General features: G+C 51.7%; 10 protein-coding genes across 12 annotated transcripts; 3 read left to right on the forward strand and 7 right to left on the reverse strand.

Annotated features, from left to right (window-relative positions):
- Positions 1 to 814: 814 nt before the first annotated feature.
- LDX57_006438 (AAA-ATPase Vps4-associated 1 family protein) lies at positions 815 to 1,673 on the reverse strand (the record flags this gene model as incomplete). The annotated part of the gene is made up of 3 exons (XM_046088142.1): positions 815 to 929; positions 1,073 to 1,143; positions 1,284 to 1,673. 3 exons carry the CDS (start codon positions 1,671 to 1,673, stop codon positions 815 to 817), a joined length of 576 nt encoding a protein of 191 aa, XP_045944112.1.
- A 442-nt stretch (positions 1,674 to 2,115) lies between these two features.
- Positions 2,116 to 3,739, reverse strand: LDX57_006439 (putative acyl-CoA thioester hydrolase; the record flags this gene model as incomplete). The annotated part of the gene is made up of 5 exons (XM_046088143.1): positions 2,116 to 2,663; positions 2,721 to 2,902; positions 2,960 to 3,256; positions 3,309 to 3,373; positions 3,440 to 3,739. 5 exons carry the CDS (start codon positions 3,737 to 3,739, stop codon positions 2,116 to 2,118), a joined length of 1,392 nt encoding a protein of 463 aa, XP_045944113.1.
- Positions 3,740 to 5,132: 1,393 nt separating this feature from the next.
- Positions 5,133 to 6,647, forward strand: LDX57_006440 (pepsin-like aspartic protease; the record flags this gene model as incomplete). Its single annotated transcript, XM_046088144.1, has 1 exon — positions 5,133 to 6,647. One exon carries the CDS (start codon positions 5,133 to 5,135, stop codon positions 6,645 to 6,647), a length of 1,515 nt encoding a protein of 504 aa, XP_045944114.1.
- A 95-nt stretch (positions 6,648 to 6,742) lies between these two features.
- Positions 6,743 to 7,939, reverse strand: LDX57_006441 (uncharacterized protein; the record flags this gene model as incomplete). The annotated part of the gene is made up of 1 exon (XM_046088145.1): positions 6,743 to 7,939. One exon carries the CDS (start codon positions 7,937 to 7,939, stop codon positions 6,743 to 6,745), a length of 1,197 nt encoding a protein of 398 aa, XP_045944115.1.
- Positions 7,940 to 8,099: 160 nt separating this feature from the next.
- Positions 8,100 to 8,267, reverse strand: LDX57_006442 (uncharacterized protein; the record flags this gene model as incomplete). Its single annotated transcript, XM_046088146.1, has 1 exon — positions 8,100 to 8,267. One exon carries the CDS (start codon positions 8,265 to 8,267, stop codon positions 8,100 to 8,102), a length of 168 nt encoding a protein of 55 aa, XP_045944116.1.
- Positions 8,268 to 9,222: 955 nt separating this feature from the next.
- Positions 9,223 to 10,221, reverse strand: LDX57_006443 (uncharacterized protein; the record flags this gene model as incomplete). Its single annotated transcript, XM_046088147.1, has 1 exon — positions 9,223 to 10,221. One exon carries the CDS (start codon positions 10,219 to 10,221, stop codon positions 9,223 to 9,225), a length of 999 nt encoding a protein of 332 aa, XP_045944117.1.
- Positions 10,222 to 10,343: 122 nt separating this feature from the next.
- Positions 10,344 to 10,784, forward strand: LDX57_006444 (uncharacterized protein; the record flags this gene model as incomplete). Its single annotated transcript, XM_046088148.1, has 1 exon — positions 10,344 to 10,784. One exon carries the CDS (start codon positions 10,344 to 10,346, stop codon positions 10,782 to 10,784), a length of 441 nt encoding a protein of 146 aa, XP_045944118.1.
- Positions 10,785 to 11,799: 1,015 nt separating this feature from the next.
- Positions 11,800 to 12,730, reverse strand: LDX57_006445 (uncharacterized protein; the record flags this gene model as incomplete). Its single annotated transcript, XM_046088149.1, has 3 exons — positions 11,800 to 12,241; positions 12,340 to 12,428; positions 12,509 to 12,730. 3 exons carry the CDS (start codon positions 12,728 to 12,730, stop codon positions 11,800 to 11,802), a joined length of 753 nt encoding a protein of 250 aa, XP_045944119.1.
- Positions 12,731 to 14,904: 2,174 nt separating this feature from the next.
- Positions 14,905 to 16,583, reverse strand: LDX57_006446 (FMN-dependent alpha-hydroxy acid dehydrogenase; the record flags this gene model as incomplete). Its single annotated transcript, XM_046088150.1, has 4 exons — positions 14,905 to 15,086; positions 15,154 to 15,823; positions 15,886 to 16,391; positions 16,451 to 16,583. The coding sequence occupies 4 exons, from the start codon at positions 16,581 to 16,583 to the stop codon at positions 14,905 to 14,907; spliced, it is 1,491 nt and encodes a 496-aa protein (XP_045944120.1).
- Positions 16,584 to 17,143: 560 nt separating this feature from the next.
- Positions 17,144 to 18,964, forward strand: LDX57_006447. 3 transcript variants are annotated; one of them, XM_046088151.1, is made up of 6 exons: positions 17,144 to 17,349; positions 17,428 to 17,561; positions 17,631 to 17,808; positions 17,880 to 18,370; positions 18,437 to 18,627; positions 18,685 to 18,964. In XM_046088151.1, exons 1-6 carry the CDS (start codon positions 17,229 to 17,231, stop codon positions 18,734 to 18,736), a joined length of 1,167 nt encoding a protein of 388 aa, XP_045944121.1. In that variant the 5' UTR covers positions 17,144 to 17,228; the 3' UTR covers positions 18,737 to 18,964. The 3 variants fall into 3 exon arrangements, with proteins under 3 accessions (XP_045944121.1, XP_045944123.1, XP_045944122.1); XM_046088153.1 differs by having other exon boundaries at positions 17,144 to 17,561; XM_046088152.1 differs by having other exon boundaries at positions 17,880 to 18,707.
- Positions 18,965 to 19,589: the final 625 nt, after the last annotated feature.

Raw genomic sequence — 19,589 nt, forward strand, 5'->3', positions numbered from 1 at the left:
TACATAGAATCTTTGTATATGGAACGGGATACAAAATTTGCATACCCGTTCAGCACGTGTCTTGTAGGGTATGGAGATGTAGTTGACAAGGACCTGGGGGTTTTGGAAACCTATGTATCTCAGCTCTATGGTTCACATATTTATATTTCAGGACACAAGATTCAGTGAAGCATGTTTAGCTGCTATGTAGATTGACGACAATATCCAGAATCGTCTTACCAACCCTTTCATCAAACAACTGAACCGAACACCTAGAAGCCAATTAGGTGCTTCGTCACGGCAGCTGCAGATGATGATGACGATCCAGTATCCATAGGCTAGAGGTTGCGTATAACCGCCGAGCCTTAACGTCCCCGTCCATGAACAGTATTGGGTCATTGGATGGAGATAGACAAATGATGGACGGGCAGGGAGCGTATAAACCAAGTCCATGCCTGATAGAGGGTATATGTGCACGTAAACCTCGGATCGACATTGGCATTGGGATTTGATCTTCATGTCATGACTGGAATGCTGGGATTCCTCTTTAAGTAAGAGGTGGTAGTGGTGGTGGTGAGTTGTCGGCACAGAGGGTGGAAAAGGACGTTGATGTGCAGTGTATTGAGAATCAAGAGAAAAAAAGTGGAGAGAAGTTGGTGGTTTGAGAGGAGGGAATCATAATGCATGACCCAGACGAGTCATATTACATCAGAGCCCATGTCCATGTCCAAGTAAAGTAAAGCAAGACAAGCAAGGGTTTCACTGTAAGAAGAAGAGGGAAGATGAAGGATGAGGTGCATGCTAGGCATCAATCAATCAATCAATAAGCAATCAATCAAATCCCGCCAGACGGAACGGATGGAAAGAAAGACGGATCCTGCATTCTTTGTCGATTGCGCTTGGCGACTTCGGCATTACGCAGTCTTTCGAGGCGCATGGCGTAGAAATTCCTTTGATTCGGGAGAAGGATGTATGGTTAGTTTTGACTCAGATCAGATCAGTTCGGGTCAGTCAGGTCAGGTCATGGTAGATAGGTAAGGCTATGCCATGCCAAGCCATGTATGACCGGTTGAATTGGGCAACATGAACATACTTGTGTAAAGCGAAGATCCGAGGCGAATCATCGGCCGAGGACGTGGTTTCGGACTTTTGGATGGATGCGATCTGTATTTCAGTCAGTCAGTAGTCAGTTTGCCAACTTACAATTCAACTCGCCGTGGTACGTGATATCCAAAGGAAGACAAGCAAAGTGTGTTTCCGGACAGGAGAACAAACACAGCTCTGAACAAGAAAAAGAAACATACCTTATCATCTCTCTCCTTCTCATCATCCGCCTTCTTATCCTTCTCCTCTTTCTGCTCATCCTTCTTCGTCCCATCCTCCTTATCCCCACCATCCCCCTTCTCTTTCGATTTCTCCTTCTCCTTCTTCCGCCTCTGCCTCTCCTCATACTCCCTCTTCACCTTCTCAATCTCCGCTGCCATGGCCTCCTCCTTCCGCTTCGTCTCCCGCTCCCCCTCGTCCACAACCGGCGTGCAGAAATTGCGATCTTTCAGATGCACAGGACACACGTAGAAAAAGTCCTTGTTGTCGGGCGTGATCAACACGCTGCTGGATGGTTTGTAGCAGATGGTACATGCCCGGGCGGCGGTGTCCGCGACCCGGCGGAGGTGGTAGATGTTGGGGAGGGACATTATTCTATTGTACTGTATTATAGGATTGGGTGGTGGGGTTAGGGATGCATGGGAGGTGGGATGGTAGGGTTTGTTGAATTGGGAGGGAGGGAGTAGGGGAGTATGTGAGGGTTTGATTAAGGTGGAGTGGTTTGTGGGTGTCGGATTGATGAGGATAAGGATGTTTATCGTGATTGTGGGGGAGAATTGGGACGATGATGTCATGTGACTGCATAGTGCATATATACTTCTTAGGGTGATTTGGGGAATGGAGTGGGATTGCTGCACATTCGGGTTTATCTTAGGGTAGATGTGGATAGCGATGATACATTCATTATGTTTATGAACTTTGTATAAATTGTGGTGGTTGTCGGTAAAACAAGTCTATATACGGCGAAATATATGGTATAGAAAAAAAAAATACAGAAGGAAACATGATAGACAAAATCAAATACCCAACCATCTACTCCGTCACACTGTCCTTGATCCCCCGAAGTGCACTCGGCTCTTTCGATCCCGGCGTCATCGCCGCGGCGTTCTGCGACCGTCGACGGGCGTCCGTCCAAAGCATGAACTCACCATAACTCTTAGGCATGACCTGGATGTCCTTCTCCACCAAGAAGGTGTAGTTAAACTGACCCGTCGATTTCTTCGTGCCGTGCTCCACGTCCCGCACCTTCGAGTCCACGCGCACCTGCACCTTGGTGTACTTGCTGCCGTCGCGCTCCAGGGGTTCCGTGTAGGCCACGGTGGCCCGCAGATACAGCACGCTGCCGACGGGGACAGGGTTCTCGAACGTGCTGGGGTCGAGGGAGATGAAGTTGGGACGGGCGTGGGAGAAGGAGGCGGCGCAGCAGAAGGCCAGCTCAAAGGACTGCTTGAGTAGGAAACCGCCGAAGATCATAAAGTTATGGCGGTTGCGGTCCTGCGGTTGCATGATCATAGCAGATTTCAGTACGCTGTCACTCATGAAGATCATGTTGGATGGCCGTTGGGCGGGGTTTTCGGGGTCTGTAGGAGATTCATTAGCATGTTACCCTCGGCCCTTGGATTGGACCAGGTGCGTACTCAGGTATGACATCTCCTTGGTCCACATCGAGTGGATCAGGTCACTCTCTTCGTCTCCGGGAGCCTTCTGGAGCAAGCTCTTTGTTCGCAGGGATTTCTTGGCCTGGTAGTTCTCCTCGCCCTGTTTGAAGAGAAGACGCTCCTCTGCGTTTTCGACCAGAAGTGGTGCAACGGACACGGGCCTGAAAAGATGTAAGTAAATTGCCTTCGCCTCAAGTGGAGTAGAAAGAAGTCCATACGTTTTAGTTGCCGGATCCAAAGAGACCATGGTGAACGCACAGGTGATGAGCACGTCCTCCGGCTTCGCTTGCTGGCCCTGAGCAGGGACCTTGGCCACTTGCAGCGAGACCTCCATACTCGACCGGCCGGTCGCGTAGGTCACCTGGCCGCTCAGTTCGAGGTCGCAGATCTCCATTAGGGGATGCTCGATGGTGATTCGGTCCACGGCGGCGGTCACGGTCGTCACCGAGTCACCGGTGTGTCTGTAGGCGATGACACCGGCCAACGCATCCAGGTCCATCAACAAAGACCCCAGTCTAAGAAAGCGAGTTAGTCGGGTTCAACGACTGGAGATCTATATCCACATACCGGATGTGCCCGGAGGCATTGAGATAGCTATCAAGCAGCCACTTGTCTTGAGCCAATGGCAGGATCTAGTTATCTCGGTTGATGAATTAGCTCACGGCATACCGACGAACCGACTCCGAGGGAGTTCCTACCGCGCTATAGAAGCTGTCGGACATCTTCTTGGGAGTCAAATCCGGCTTGGCAAGCGGCGTGGAGGAGGCCTGGCCGGACTGCGCATTCTCGCGACTCTTCGTCAAGGCCTCAACCCAGGGTGTTTTCACCCGCATGGGCATCCAGGTCGGTCGGAAGGCGGCCTGGGATTGACTGGAGTGGAAGTCCTTGGCAGCGATCCATGACGGCGATGTGACTCGGGACCTCGAGACGGTCGCAGTGCGGGCGGAAGCCAGACATTTGGCAGGCGTGACGGCGGACCGTCGTGTTAGGCCTAGCATGATGATTTAACTCCGAATGGTACGATGTCGATCGGATGCAGGGGGGTCTATGCAAGATGCAGGAGGGTTGGTGGATTTATGGGTTGATGGTGGATGATTGATGGACAAGAAAGATAGATGCAAGTGAGTCTACGCGCCGACCGGGCCGGTCGACACTCCCGAGGTCGCCGGAGCATCTCGGGTGACGCCAAAGCGTTTAGCAGGCATTCCTTTGAGATATCTTCATTCACCAGGACTTCTACTGAGTAAATACTAAATAATAGGTTAGTAAGTAATTGAATCTACAGTCGGATGCTCCATGCCAAGCAAGCGTCGTGCGGAAATAAGCGTACTCCGCAGTCTCCAGTGTCCTCCGCATCTTCTTCCAAACGGTCGCCAGCCCTGAACAATTTAGGTCTACGCCTACAATACTACGTTGTGTAAATGTTTCTTTATAGTTGCGACGTGATATAATGACCCCGGTCACGACGAAACAAAACATTGGTCAAACTGTTAGGGCTGCGGATTCTTGCCCGACCGGTGCATCCATCATCCATGGGAATTTCTAAAGATAAATTCGAGGCTGAGTGCTCATGTCATGTATACTGACGGAGTACGTGTCTCCAGTGGCAAGAGCGCTGAAGCCTGAATCAGAATGAATGATGAATCCACGGTGGGTCGGATGAGAAAGCTGAAAATCGCGTCGTCGATGACAGATCCATTGGCGAGACGATCCCAAGAGTCTCGGCGGCAAAACAGAGGCCGCGATGTAACGGTTGATCCTCCGGCGCCAGTGGGCGCAGCGGTTGATCTTAAATGGGCGTGGCAGGACTTCTTGGTCGAGTTTCGAATACCGTGGCGTTGGGAATGTGAACCATTGAGCGAATGTCGAGAATGTTGGTATTTGGAACGGTAGGAGGGTCAAACGAGAGTCGAACAGAGAACAAGTGGACAGTGGGAGGAAGAGGAAGAAGAGGAGTTCAGGAGAGAAAAAGGAGGTCCACCGGGCGTTTAGTCTGCAGAGCCGGACGAACTCTAGACCCGTCGACGTCTCCGCTTCCAAGTTATGTCCAGTTCGAGGGGATCTCTCAGTCTCTCTCTTTTATCTTCCTTCTCTCTCTCATTCTGATTCTTTTTAATATCTTTTACCGGCATCTTCCATTTCTTTTTCTTGCCTTCTCTTCTCTCGTCCAGTCCCCGCATCTTTCCTTTGTTGTTCTCAGCGCCCGTTTAGCATCTTCTTCTATTTATATTTTAGCCTTGCACGTTCCAATAGTTCATAGATCCATCCCATTCTTCCATTCTCTTATCTATCCCCTTAATTAATTCTCCGCATCCAATCCCTTCATGGACTCTATTACTCCTACATTTTTTATCTCCCTGAACTAGATCTATGAAAGTATAGCAATCGAGAATGCATCTTCCGCTGCGATGGGTGCTTGTCGCCATCCCCTATCTCTCCGCCAGCGTCACTGCCTTCATTCCTTACACAATTGAGCTGGACATCCCCTCCGGCGATTCCTCCAGCTCTCCTGAACGTCGCTTTGTGCCTTGGTCCCTCACCGACGGTCTCCAAGATGACGTCGAGTCGTCCGCCGGCGACAAGCTGCCGGCGACCTCCAGCACCTTCGAATTGCGGCGATTCCCCGTCCTCGACCGCCGCAACAACCAGTACAAGATTGTGCGCTCCGATAACTCGTCCGAGCCCAACACCGCGCCTTTTAACCAGGACGGCAACGACCTATCCTACTTCTCCGCCATGCAGGTTGGCTCCAAGAACCAATCGCTCTGGATGATGCTGGACACCGGCGGCGCCAATACCTGGCTGTACGCCTCTGACTGCACCTCCAAGGCCTGCCGGGTGCACAACACCTTCGGCGAGGCCGCCTCCGCCAGCCTGCAGATGACTGGCGACAAGTGGAAGGTCGGCTACGGCACCGGCACCGTCAGCGGCCTGCTGGGCTCCGACTCCCTCTCCATTGCCAACGTCTCCGTTGACATGACCTTTGGCCTGGCCTCCGAGGCCTCCGACGAGCTGCAGTCCTACCCCATGGACGGCATCCTCGGCCTGGGCCGCGCCAGCAAGGGCGTCTTCGGTCACGACTCGTTCATGGACGTCGTCGCCAAGCAGAAGCTGCTGTCTTCTAACATCGTCAGCTTTAGCCTGTCGCGCGGCTCCGCCAAGGTCCAGGACGGCTCCGTCACCTTCGGCGGCGTCGACGACTCCAAGTATAAAGGAGAGATCAAGTACACGAACACCGTCGGGTCCAAGGATCACTGGAAGATCCCGCTCGACGACGCCACCGTCGATGGCAGCGCCTGCGGCTTCTCCGGCAAGTCCGCCTTCATCGACACGGGCACCTCGTACATCCTGATCCCGCCGGCTGACGCCAAGGTGCTGAACGGCAAGATCCCCGGCGCCACGGCCCAGGGCGAACGCAACCACATCATCCCCTGCAACTCCACCGCCGAGCTGCAGTTCGGCTTCTCCGGCGTCAACTACACCATCTCGCCCAAGGACTACGTGGGATCGAAGACCGGGTCGGGTTGTGTGTCAACAATCGTGGGCCATGCGCTGTTCGGGGACGATGTCTGGCTGGTTGGGGATGTCTTCCTGAAGAACGTGTATACGGTGTTTGATTACGATAAGGACCGGATTGGTCTGGCGGAGCGAGCGTATCCGGGAGACAAGGATTCGAAGGGAGACGACGACGGTGACTCCAACTCGGATTCCAAATCGAATTCCAACTCTGACTCCAACTCGGACTCGGACTCGACCTCTGGCGCGGACTCCTCGGCCACGTCGACCGCTACCTCGACGGGAAGCTCGGCCAGTGCGACGGACGCTTCTGGCGATGCGGCGGGTATCATGCCGAGGTTGTCCTGGTCGGCGGTGACGGTGCTGGGTGTGGTTGGACTGATGATTTAGACAGAAGGGGGTGGGCCACAACTGTGCATATATGGTCTGCCGTGATATGCATACTTTATTCACATTCATATACATATTCTTATTCTTATTCACATTCACTTCATATACTTACCAGACATATTTCTGGAACTTGAAACCAGACTCAATTGTCCCGTCCATATCCCCATCACAGCACCCTGTCTGGAATCAACGAATACATCTTCGGATACGACTCTGCCGGACGTCAGCTCCATCCATCCACTGGGACCAAGACTCGTAAACTCACCTAAGATCGACCGATCAAACTCCTCCACAGAATTAAACCCGGCCACCCCCATCAAGATATCGAAATCCGCCAACAACGACCGCATGACATGCCTCACGCCCTCCTCGCCCATGATACTCAACCCCCAAATCCACAGCCTCCCCACAAACACGAATCTCGCCCCCAACGCCAACGCCTTCACGACATCACTCGCCCCCCGCACCCCAGAATCAAACATCACATAGGTACGATCCCCCACCGCGTCCACAATCGACTCCAACGCATCTAAACTCGCAATCGCGCCATCCACCTGCCGTCCCGCATGATTACTCACCACGATCCCATCCACCCCATACTCCACACACTTTCGCGCATCCGCCACGCTCTGAATCCCTTTGATCGCGAACGGCCTCCCGCCTGAAATCCGGCGCCACTGCTCCTGCAACCACGGGATTTTCTCCCACGACCACGCCCGTCCATGCCATACGGAATCAATCCATTTCGTCGACGCCGCCACGACATCTTTGTCCGGGTCGATCCCCTCGGCTTGACACCGTTTTCTGAATACGGGGTCCGACAATCCCAGATCTGCGCCCATGCCGCGGTAAAACGCATAATTCGATCCCGCGACGTCGTCGTGTCGCCAGCCTAGTTGCCACGTGTCGGTGGTCAGTAGCAGCGCGTCGAACCCGGCGTCCCAAGCCCGCTGGAGCAGGGATATCGTCAGCTCGTCGTCATGCGGCATGTAGAGCTGGTAGAAGCGCGGGTTTCCGGACCCGTTGGCTTCCCCGACCTTCTCAATGGGCGTGGACCCCGCTGTTGAGAGACAGTATGGGAGGTTCAGTTCGCCGGCGACTTTTGCTACCGCTGCTTCTGCCGAGGGGTGGTAGATTTTGTTAATCCCGATGGGTGCAAATCCGATGGGCGCGGAGACGCGGTGGCCGAAGATCGTGGTCGTGGTGTCTCGGCGGTTTGTGTCGACGAGCTGGTTGGGGATCAGTCGGTGGCGGTAGAAGGCCTGGCGGTTCGCTTGGTGGGTTTGCGACATTCCGGCGTTCGAGGACGCGTAGAGCCAGCCGCCTTGGCTGAGTTTTTGGTGCGCGAGGGATTCGAGTTTGATGGGGTCTGAGGGATATCATCCTCGGTTAGAAATATGTCTTCTGGTTTTGCAGATGGTTTGGTCTTGGGGAGAAAATATCCCGTATAGCTCATGTCGCCATATCCAACGGACAAGGTAGAAGTATAGATAGAGGAATCTTACCGGTATTAAACGGCACCGTCTGCCCCTCGTTGACTTTCCAGAAATTCTCCCGCTGGTAGAGACCCCATTGCGGCGTGGTTCGATGCTCGATGTTGGGGTTGGTAGGGTCGCTCATTTTGCATATACTTCCCTCTTATCTATCTAGTTTATAGAAATTAGTTGCAGAAGATTGGTATAAACGAATTGAGTTGTAGTACTCAGTAGTAGAAGGTTATTTGAAACAGACGTAGAAGGCGAATTTATACCGGTCCATGAGTACAGTGTATGACCTCACATTGACATCTCTCTCTCGTCCGAGAGGCGACTCAGGCGAGTGAAGAAGATCAAGTGGAGTCGATCCGCTAAGCCTAAGCTTTGACGAACGCATCGCATCCGTCGACTGATCACGGGTGGTTTGGTCCGGTCGATCTTTATGAAGTAGAAGATTAAAGAAGTAGTGGTGGGTGTGTTTCTCTGCAAGAGACTAATTCAATGAACTAGAGAGTCAGTAACTGTAGTACATGAATAGAGAAGTGAGGGTGAAGATGATGATGTCACAGGGCTGCGGATATAGTTCGCCCGAGTGATCTGCCAAGAATCAAAGGCGTTTCTATAAAACATAGTAATCTGCAGTATTATAGTCTATGCATAACCTAGAAACCCTCTGCACAACTATTTATACTCGCTAGTCGCTACCTACCTCCATGGTTTCAGATCTAAAGATGACACTCTACACTTAGGATGATGGAAATCTAGGTCTTCGGCCCGGAAGCGCAAATACTCTTCGTTAAGGAAAGACAAGAAACTAAGAAAAATTTGGCGCGCGAGCTGAGAAAGATTGGCATTGACTGTTTGGCAAAAGGGGGAAGAACTAAACAGAAACAAGAACCATGTTATACCCATTGAATCCTTCATTTGAGGTGACATCTCAGACATTGTGGGCGCTACAAGATCGGCCCTGGACTTTCATCTTCTCTGAGAACCCGAGATTTGAGGTTTTGACCGCATTTGCTTTCCATCTCCAGAAGTTGGTAACAAGGAAGCCTCAATGCTGTCTCTGCCACACATCGTGTCTGTGTCGCTGCCACGCCTCAAATCTTTGCTGTAGGTCCGCTCGAGGTAGACCCATTTCGGGACGTAATAGAGAGTGTGTTTTGCCCTTGAGTATTCACCCAGAACTGGCCGTGATTTCCATACAAATCATATATGGTGAACCAAGCATCCTGATTCCAATTAGGCTCCCAGTGTGACCACCCATTGAAGAAGCGGAGGCGGGTGAGACAAAAGGCGTTCTTTTGCTGATTGATCCTGATATCGGCTCTTCTTTCAAGTGTGGTGTTGACATTTGTGCTAGTAATACCGCGTTGCACCGTCTCTTCCTCTCCCATGTTGAACATATAGAACATGGAAATATCGCTGCCGTCGACTCTGAGGTAGGCAAACCTATCATCATTGGTAACGAATTTTTTACGATCGACTTTCAGGAAGGGATAGAACTTGGAGGAAAGATAGTAGTTATCCTGGTCCCACTTATAGGTCCATGTGGCAGACCAGGTCTTCTTTTTCCATGTCCCCTCGGCCGTATCCTCTCGAGTGAAGGAGACGTTGCTTGTAGTATAGGTAATCGGCTGAAGAGTCACGAGTGTGACCATGGAGTGGTACGAGCCACCGGTAGTATCGATGATAGTTGGCTCGTCCTTGCCCGGCTGACTGACTTGGGCGGCGATATTCTCATGGTCCAACTTGGTAGACGAAACCCAAAAGATGACAGCCTGTGTGCCATCCGCGATGGGTTCGGCTGGGGCTGTACCGCCAGGCAGCACATGGGCAAAGTCATTCTCGGTAGTAGAGTAGGACCACTCCCCCGATAATTCCTTCCTCGTGTCATAATAGATCAACTTGATGGTCTTGAGCTCGTCGGCGGTCAACGTGTAATCTTTGGCTGGTCCATCGTCTGGGTCTGGGATTTTAGCCTTGATGGACACAATCACCTTCACCTGCATCTGGCCATTTGCATAAAGGGAGTCCGCTGTGCTGTCTTTGGCGCTCGTCCTCAGACTAAAATTGGTCACCTCCCACAGCGTGGACATTTTGAAAGAAAGTTGTGATGATTGTGAAGGTTGATCAATCAAACAAAAGAGAAGCAGAGGCGATAGGGAAAGGTTGAGCGCAGTAGAGCAATGGATAGCAGAGGTTGTTAGGTTGCTCTTTCATGCGGATATTGCAGGGCATTATATACCTACAACTCTGCCGTCCTCCTGCTAATTATCTTGAGATTCTTCCTCTTAATCTTTTTTTCGCAATCGTGCCCGACCCCTTCTCTGCTCTCGATTCTCCGCAGGAACGCTCCATCTCCACCTCGAGTCAGACTGCTGAGCTCAACGAAAAGAATGCTTCCACATCCACATCCACCACCACCCCTGGGCCCATTCCAGACTGGTCCATGGAGAAGCTTCGACAGCGAGGAAGCGCGCCCAAGAATCAAGCCCAGCAGCAGCGGACGCGCAATGAGACAGTTGCCTGGGCCGCAAGAAGTATGTCTCGCGAGACGGTCACGGCTGAGGACACCAGCTTGAATTTGTTCGGGGTTAGCTTAGACGGGTCGCAACTCGCGCTCCAGCTGAGCCCGGACCACCGGGTGTTATTCAAATAGACCATTGACATCGGCACTACCTGTGGGTGTTTAGTTGGGTTGGATTTGGTTTCTACCCATCCTAGGATAGAGTAAGATAGGATTCAAGAGTAACATACATGGTTCTTTCTTGTATACTCATGCGAGTCATTTATCTATCTATCCCATGATTTATTCAATAATACAGAAAATATTCAGTAATATAAACAATATTATATATACAAGTAATCACGGTAACAACTACCCACATCTACTATATAGATAGACCTTGGTCTTACATGATACGTCCTGTCCGGTTAACGCTGAGGGAGATCTGACGATGATAACCACCAGTCTAGTTTATATATACATTAGAATAGATCAAGAACATTCCGAACAGAAAATGCTTACAAACTAGCCCCGTACTGATAATTTAACTAGAGTCCATGACGAAATGTCGCATGAATTGAGTTTGAACATCCGGCGTCAGACGTTATTGTATCATTCCTCGGAAAACAATACAGATAGTTAGATAGATACACCGAAGATCTGACTGAATATTTTCCATAGAAGTGAATTGGACTATTGGATCAGAATGCCAGTCCCTCTTCTCCGTCGTACATACATGTGAAGAGGAATGCGCGATTCACATGAGAATCACCGCGTCGGAAGGGATCGGAGAACTGGAACCCACTTCCTCTTCTCCGGTATTCTCGTCGCGTTCGATCTGTGCCGAGATGCTTCTGCCTAGGTTATTTGGTTATCAATTGAGATTAGATGATCAATTTCGATCGATCGGTAGTGACTCTGCCTAGGCTCTTGTTATACGGTGTAGGCTTTGGTAGTGGTACTTTGTTTGTTTACTCGTGGTGGATGACGTACTAGCGATGACATACTAGAGTGACTACTAAGAAAGTTGAAGAAAGTTGAAAAAGGTCCATATCATGAATGTAAATTCAAAGATATCCCAAAATAACCCCAGTAGGTCATGAATTATGAAACCAGTCACCCGTGACAAATACTATATCGCTAATTTAACCAACAAGATCATTTCGAATCACTGCTTCTGATGACTCGACTGTTTAGGACTGAAGATGTCTTCCCACATCCCCGTCCACAATTCTCGAACAACTCCCGGCTCGCCGGACTTCTTCTGTTGTTCCAGGCCGGCCTCGAAGCGGGACTTGCCCACCGCTTCTGTCAAAGAGAACGGATCGATGTCCACCGAGTGGTTGTCCACGACCTCCGTCATCGGACTGACGGAGACGTCGGCTCCTTCCCCGGATACAGTGTAGACCTGGGGTCGCATCGGCGAGCTGGTGCTCTGGACGGTCTCGTGGTGGTTGTAGGCGTCGGGAAGAACCGGGATGCGCAGATCGGCGCGAGGTGCAGGAGGGTCAATATCCGCCAGGGACGGCAGGTAGGCAAAGTCCACAGTAGATGAGTCATTCACGGCCTTCTGAGCACGAGAGGTATTAAATTGCCGACCCGAGGTTTTCCTAAAAAGATGGAAAGATGATGTCAGCCTTCCGCCGTTTCCCCGAGGAAGGGAGGGGAGGGTCGATGATGATCGACGACGGGTAGATGGGAAACTTACTCGGAAGTGGAGCTGCCATTAATTCTCCGCATGGCAATGCTGAAGGCGCGGGACTGAAGGAAGTCATGGTTGGCAAGACGCTCAACGAGCTGGAAGTAAAGACATGGTTAGCTGGTCTGAAAGAACCATCGATTGTACTCAGTAGACAGGATCTAGGTCTCAAACATACCTCGGGGTGGCTACCGTTGGCCCTCAAAGATCTTCTCTGGCACTCGCTCTTGAGGTCGGACAGACTGCGAGCAGCATACAAAGTGCTCTTATCCGAGACATTGGCCGGCTGGGCCGAGTTGGCACCAGTGATGTGTAACCCTCGGCGAATGCTGGGGGTAGCGGCGTGCTGCTGAGACAGCAGACGCAAAGCACGCAACGACGTCGATCGGGGAGCGGCCATTATGTGAGTGTGTATGTAGGAAGGATGTACAACGGGAGTAAACAGATGGATAGATGGGATAGAGAGAAAGAGACGATGGATCAAGGATAAATAAATCGGTTGAGCTCAGGAATGTATAGTTGAGGTAGTACCAAGTGATGCCGGGTAGGACAGAGCTTGGTCAAGGAGGAACCACGGGGAGTACAGGTACCAGGGGAAAGAGATGAATGGAAAGGAAGAAGACGAGGAAATGAGGAGGGAGGCCGGTCAACTTAAAGGGCAGACAAGAGACAAATGGTTGGGGGGGTTGAGCATGAGGAGGACATGTAAGGTAAGAAGGTATTCAATCTACACAGTAGAGAAGGTACTGGGCTCCACCCGGGGGCCGGTGGGGCCGACCAAGTCTGGCCTTTGCAGCGATCCCTTCTAGCCAGCATTCTCCGTCTTCCATTTTACTAAGTAGTTATCATGTTGATCATGATACTACCATAACGAGTGAATACTCAATACTCAGTATACAATGGATAAATCCCACTGTCAAGCTTGCATATCTCCCGACGCCCCGGGCGTCCAAACGGCCAATCGATCAGGCAATGCGGACAATTCCATGACTCCTCGTCTTCGGCGAAGAGAAGGTCAGTTGATGATCCACGGTAGCATTGGCCACTCATCTCTCTCCTCCGTCTTTCTTCCCTTCCCATCCCGGTTCGTTTGGATGTCCAGATAACAACCCACCTCGGGGAAATACGACGATCTCGCATCGTGATTCGAGTGCTGATTCCCTCAATTCTTCGTCTACGGAAATGATAGTCGCGACCTTCCCCATGTTTCATCGTCACCGTTGATCTCTTACGGACACGGTTATTTTACAGAATACAGACAGCCCCGCGGATGGCTACTTCTCGATGCTATCGATCATTCGATATCGATATCGCTAGGCTCGAGCTAACGAGCAAACGACCGATCGAAAATGATGCCGCCTTGGAAGGGCGATGCCAGCTCAAACGAGGTGGGTTTAGGTTCAGCTCGTCGATGAGACCTGTCTTAGTCCAGGTGTAATCGATACAGGTCATGACGTGGAGGGCTCGGTCGTAACGCCGAACATTTATCTTCTCGTGGACAAAGCGATATATAATTGTTCAGGTGAGCGAAAGAGGAAAAGAGATCCAGACGAAACGGGAGGGTGGTGTGGTGTTTTATCAGCCCTCCTTCACCACTGACTCTCTGTTCCGAATGGACGCTCTGTTGCACGGTTTCACCGACTTGACGGAAGTAATGAAGGTAACTCTCCGTTGACCCCCGGACAAGTGACGCAATGATTCTCAAAAGGACCGCGGGGAAGGACAACGCTTTCCACGGTCGAGTCTACCGGTACCGTACCCGTAGTCAATACGGAGGATGTGCAGTATTCACCATTCACAAAGAAGCTGACCAGGACTAGCCCGTGTCTAACTTGACTAGTTATGATGGATTATTGATGACGGATCGGATTATCATTGGCATGGCGCTGATTGATTGCCTGACTTTTTTTCTCAACTGTTGAGGCCGGAGAGGCGGTGAGTGGAGAGCACAAGGCACGTGAGGGCGATCCTTGCGGAGTCGCTCCTATTTATTGCGCGCCGCTAAGCCGTTTCGGGCCACCCCCCTGGATCCTTTGTCATTTCCCCTTTTTCCTTCGTCTCGCTTTCCCGCTCCGTCGTCGCTTGCCACTTCCACTTCGGCCGGTCGCATACTCCAGGCAGTCGATCTGGCTGGCGGAGAATGAAGGCGCATACTCAAGTGTGTCTTCCATGGTGCTCGGCACTGCCACTGGCACGCAATAGTTGACTCAAATGTAATCTATTGATCGAATTACTGTCTATCCTTCGTCTAGGACATATCAATGACTCTAACTAATATATTTCCTCGCGAACTTCGGCTGGTTTCAGGTATATCTGCAGCATCTCATGCAGAAAAACATAACTCTTGTCAAGTGCCGGTATCAAGAAAAACAAAACAAAGCATGGTTCAGCTTCGGCATCCAAAGGCTATGCAACCCATTGCATTAGTTTACTGTATTTCCCCTTGATCCTGTTGGTCCGCGATATATATCTACAGCATGTGCACTCATGTACGGAGGACGGAGTACGGAGTATACAGCATGTATTCATGTGAGCGTGGTTGACGTAAATCCCGTTAGATTGTGTAAAACCTGTCTAAAGCTTGGAATTGGTCGCCGGTCGACGACGTCCCTTAGCGACCTTGCGCGCGTAGGGATGGAGCCGGGCACGAGGCACCAGGTGGTCGACGTCTCCTGTATGCACCAGATCGGGGCCGGCTTCGTCCAAGGTAGTAATTCCGGTGTTGCGCATGGCCGTTTCCAATTCGTCCTTGATGACTGTGCGGTGTGTGCTTGCTTAGCAACTTGTCCACTCAGACGGGGATAGGGCGACTTCGACACTTACTATCTATCAGATGCTCCACTCCCTCCTGACCGTAGTTGGCGGCGTAGAGCATGCTGCGACCCATGCCCACCGCCGTGGCCCCGAGGCAGACAGCCTTGAGGATATCCGTGCCGCGTCGGATCCCACTGTCCACGTAGATCTCCATGCGGTCGAATATCTCCGGGCAGCGCCTCTGCAGCTCCAGCAGCGTGATGATGGACGGTGGACTCGTGTCCAGGTTGCGTCCGCCGTGGTTACTCAGGAGGATACCGTCCAGCCCAGCCTGCATCGCGAGGATGGCGTCGTCGGCCGACATCACGCCCTTGAGACACACGGGGAGATGCGTGTGCTTCCGTACCCAAACCAGATCCTCCCACGTCAACCCCGGGTCGATGAACCCGGCCATCACCCGTCCCAGACCGCCGCCTTTCTTGTCGTTCTTCGCCTTGGACGGCGCCATGGGGACCGATAGCGTTTCGTCTGCCTTGACGCGCTCGTCGGCCTCGCGTTTCCCCGGCGAGGCGGCGTCCACCGTCACGAAGATGGCTTTGATGTTGGGGTTTGCGGAGCATTGCTGGAGGAGTGCTGCCGATTTGGCACGGTCCCGGTTGACGTACAGTTGAAAGAAGAAGCTGGCCGAGGGGGCAGCCTCCCTCAGGTCTTCTGTCGAGTAGGAGGAGTTGTTGGAGACCTGATCGTTTCAGTGTTTAGCTGAACGGGTATCACTTTCAGTGATAGCTTCCTAAGACGTACCCCCTGCATAATCCCTTTACTCTCACACGCTCTGGCAATAGCCCGCTCGCCCTCCGGGTGAATGAGCTTGGCCATGGCCGCCGGACTTACGAACAGCGGCAAACTGCAATCTACCCCCAGCATGGTCGTCTTAGGGTCCACCGAGCGAACGTTGCGCAACACACGCGGCCGAAACCATATCCGGTCGAAACAGGACTTGTTCGCGTCGCGCGTGAGGAGATCCGTCGCCGCGCTGGAAAAGAAGGCCCATGTCTTCTTGCTGGCGGTTCTGGACGCCACGAGCTCGAAGTCGTATGAGTTGATCAGCGTGTGGAGCGGCGGCTTCTCATTCTCTAAGATCACCTGCGGATTCTCCGCCGGGGGCTCTTTGGCCCACTCGTCGTCAATGGTCGATTCGTCTAGTACGCCCATGTACTTCTGCGGCGGTAGATTGGACTTGAGAAGGCCGGGAACGTGTACTTCTGAGTAAGCTTTGGTGGCATCGCGACCGGCGTATTTGAGAATCACTAGATCGTGGAGCCAGAGGGGATTAGCATTCGTATGACCTCGGATAGGCTTTACATACCGCTAGAGCCCCCCGGGTGGTCCTCGACAAAGTCGGTCACATCCCACACTTGCTTGTCGACTACTAGCCAGCAATTCCCGGGGGTGTTATGCTCCGCGACCTGCTTGGTCGACACGAGTTTATTATCTGACATGATAAACAGAGATTCTTCCGAGCCAATCCCAGTCTGTCGATTCCGAATAAGTTGTGTGAATGCTGACAAGGTTATAAGAGTCCTACTAAGACGGCGCGATCAGAACGGGTGTAATTGAGACTGAGAGAGGATTAGACCAAGTCGCAGAGAAAGCAGCTCCTCCGCATTATCAGGAAAACGAGGTGGAGAACTACTGATGCTCGCCGGTTCCACTTGCGGCCTGAGGTCCGGGGTAAAAGACGCCGACCGGTGCAGACCAGCCAGAGGCCCGAGATTACGAGTACTCGTAATAGTATTTTTTCGATATATAGGTATTCATGGGGAGAAGATGTCCGTAGAGATCGGTTAATGCATTGTTGTGACCTATAAATGATTTGATTTAAAGAAGCACAACACTGTATGGGTTCCGTCCACCTGGTGCCTGGGTGCCTAGATGCCTGAAATCGGACCAACGCCGACGAGAAACGCGGACTGGTCGCCGAAAGCGCTTATGTAAGACCATGACCACCAGCCACGGAGGCGCAGTTTTCCCGTGGCTGGAGATCCCACGATTTCTGCCTCCAACATCACCGGCGCAGTGTGGATCTTGGGTTGCGCTGCCGAAGGGTTTTTGGTCCACAATCAAAGGCACATTAACATTCTTCAATGCACGTGGCTCTTGGTGTAGGCAGTCTCTTGAGATCCCTTGGGAATAGTAATACGCCCTTTCTAGGCTGCGTAAAACGCACTGTTCGGTTGCACCAACGCCGGTCTCTTTCCAGACCAGGTATGTTTCGCACACCTGCCAATAATGTCTCTGAGGACGGGCAGTAAATGGGTGGTCTCGTGCTCACTTTAGAAGCAGTATCTTGCAGTAGTTTCTTTGTCCCGCATCAATCTCTGATTGCTCAAACCAGACACAGTTTCTCTACAGACTCCCCCAGGAACGCTCCGTCGGTCAGAATGGGTGACTCCAGTAAGCCTTTAAGATATGTCGATGTGGGTTTGTCCCCTTCATCATACGAATTATCTTGGGTCCTCGTAACTGATGGTGGCACTTGATCTTAGATTGGGATCAATCTCAGCGATCCCGTTTTCAGAGGCGAATACCATGGACGACAAGTCCATGACAGTGACCTAGACGATATTATCCAGCGTGCTCGGGATGGCGGCTGTGAGAAGTTTATGGTCACCGGCTCGGATCTGGAGGAGTCTCGACGTGCTATTGAACTTGCTCAGGCCTACCGTATGTGTGCAACACCTTCGTGGATCTTCTTTTCTACGTCTGACAAAGTTGACTGACACGCGAAAATCCAGCGGGCTTCTGCTATGCGACGGTCGGAGTACATCCCTGTCAGGCAAAACTATTCGATGAGTATCCCGAGGGCGCCGCGAAAATGCTGGAGGAAGTGAAGACTATGGCGCTCGAGTCAAAACAGGCCGGACACGCCGTTGCTTTTGGAGAGATCGGTCTTGACTACGATCGCTTGTTCCTCAGTCCCAAAGAACCTCAACTCAAATACTTCGCCGCCCAGTTAGACCTGGCGGTGGAGATCCAGCTTCCTCTTTTCCTTCATTCCCGAGCAGCCAGTGAGGATTTCGAGCAGCTACTAGCGCCTCGACTGGCGAAACTTCCCAAACGGGGTCTGGTACACAGCTTTACGGGCACTTTGGAAGAGATGAACCGCATGGTGGCCATTGGTCTCGACATCGGGGTCAACGGGTGCAGTTTGAAGACCGAGGAAAACCTAGAAGTGGTGAAAGCCATTCCGCTTGACCGACTCCAGATCGAGACAGATGGACCTTGGGTTTGTGGCCTCTCTGGCGCTTGGCAGTGAGATGAGACTGGCTTGCTGACTGTATTTGGAACGCAGTGCGAAATCCGACCTTCCCACGCATCGGCCAAATACTTGAAAGGGGCAACAGCGCTCCCCAAGGCCGTTAAGAAGGAGCGATGGCAGAAGGGGTGCATGGTCAAGGGTCGCAACGAGCCTGTGGCAATCTCCCATGTCGCCCATGTCATCGCCAAAGTCAAGGGCATCACCGTGGAGGAGGTGTGCGAAGCGTAAGTGCCTTTCCGCTCCACGGAAGTTCCATCCTTGACCTGATTAATCTTTTTTAGTGCGTGGAACAACTCTATTCGAATGTTCGGACTTGGCGAAGAAGCGTCGTAGATCGCGTATATCTTCCATGAGCCTGCGACACCGTCTGTCTTTTTTATTCCGATCTCTTTTCTTTATTTATTCACTTTTGGTTTAGAGCGTAGACATCAACCACTTGGTTTCTTTCCGATTTGACTTATATAAACACACATAAAATCTGTCTTGGACTTGCCCAAGAAATTCAGCCTTTCTGTTCTCCCACGGATGCGATGGGTTTAATCAATCGAAATGACTTGGTCCCTCATCTTTGATTCAACCAACCCTGGGTCGCTCCCAGTGGCTGGCCGTCCGTCAAACCATGGCTTTCTTTCAGGTCTCGATGACAGCAGACTGACCAGTGTCTGACGAGAAGATGTGAGTCAATCTCGGGGCCTGGAAACTTCCTTTGCGGAGGAAAGCACGTTCTGGCAAACAAAGTGGGTAAGGTAGCTAGAGAGCATCCCCCCACCAATAGATCCTCTCAAATCACTTTTGTGTCTTGAATTCTAGATCTTCTTCCATCTTGACGCCCTGATATTTTCCTGCTTGAGGTCTGCTTGCTGGAGCCTGCACCCGGCGGAAGCCTCCAAGCGCAGCTCCCCAGCTTCTTTTTTCCCCCTTCTTTTTCATCAGCTCACCGCCCATACCTACAGTACCTATCTGCAACTGCACTCCCCTTTTTCTTCTCTTCTCATCCTCAACTTCTTCTTCGCCTCCTGGTTGCTGCTTCAAACAACTGCTTTGTGATTGAGCTGCACGTTTAGCTACGCGTCTTATCGTCGTTTCCCACAATTTCTTCCTCATTGTTCACAATGTTGATTCTTCAAGGTCTCGTGTCTATCTGAACCTTGCGAGTCAGACTTCTCAAGTCTTTCTCAGGTTGAAT

The sequence above is a fragment of the Aspergillus melleus genome, assembly GCF_016097325.1.
Source record: "Aspergillus melleus strain CBS 546.65 chromosome Unknown contig3, whole genome shotgun sequence".
NCBI classification, from domain to species: Eukaryota; Fungi; Ascomycota; class Eurotiomycetes; order Eurotiales; family Aspergillaceae; genus Aspergillus; species Aspergillus melleus.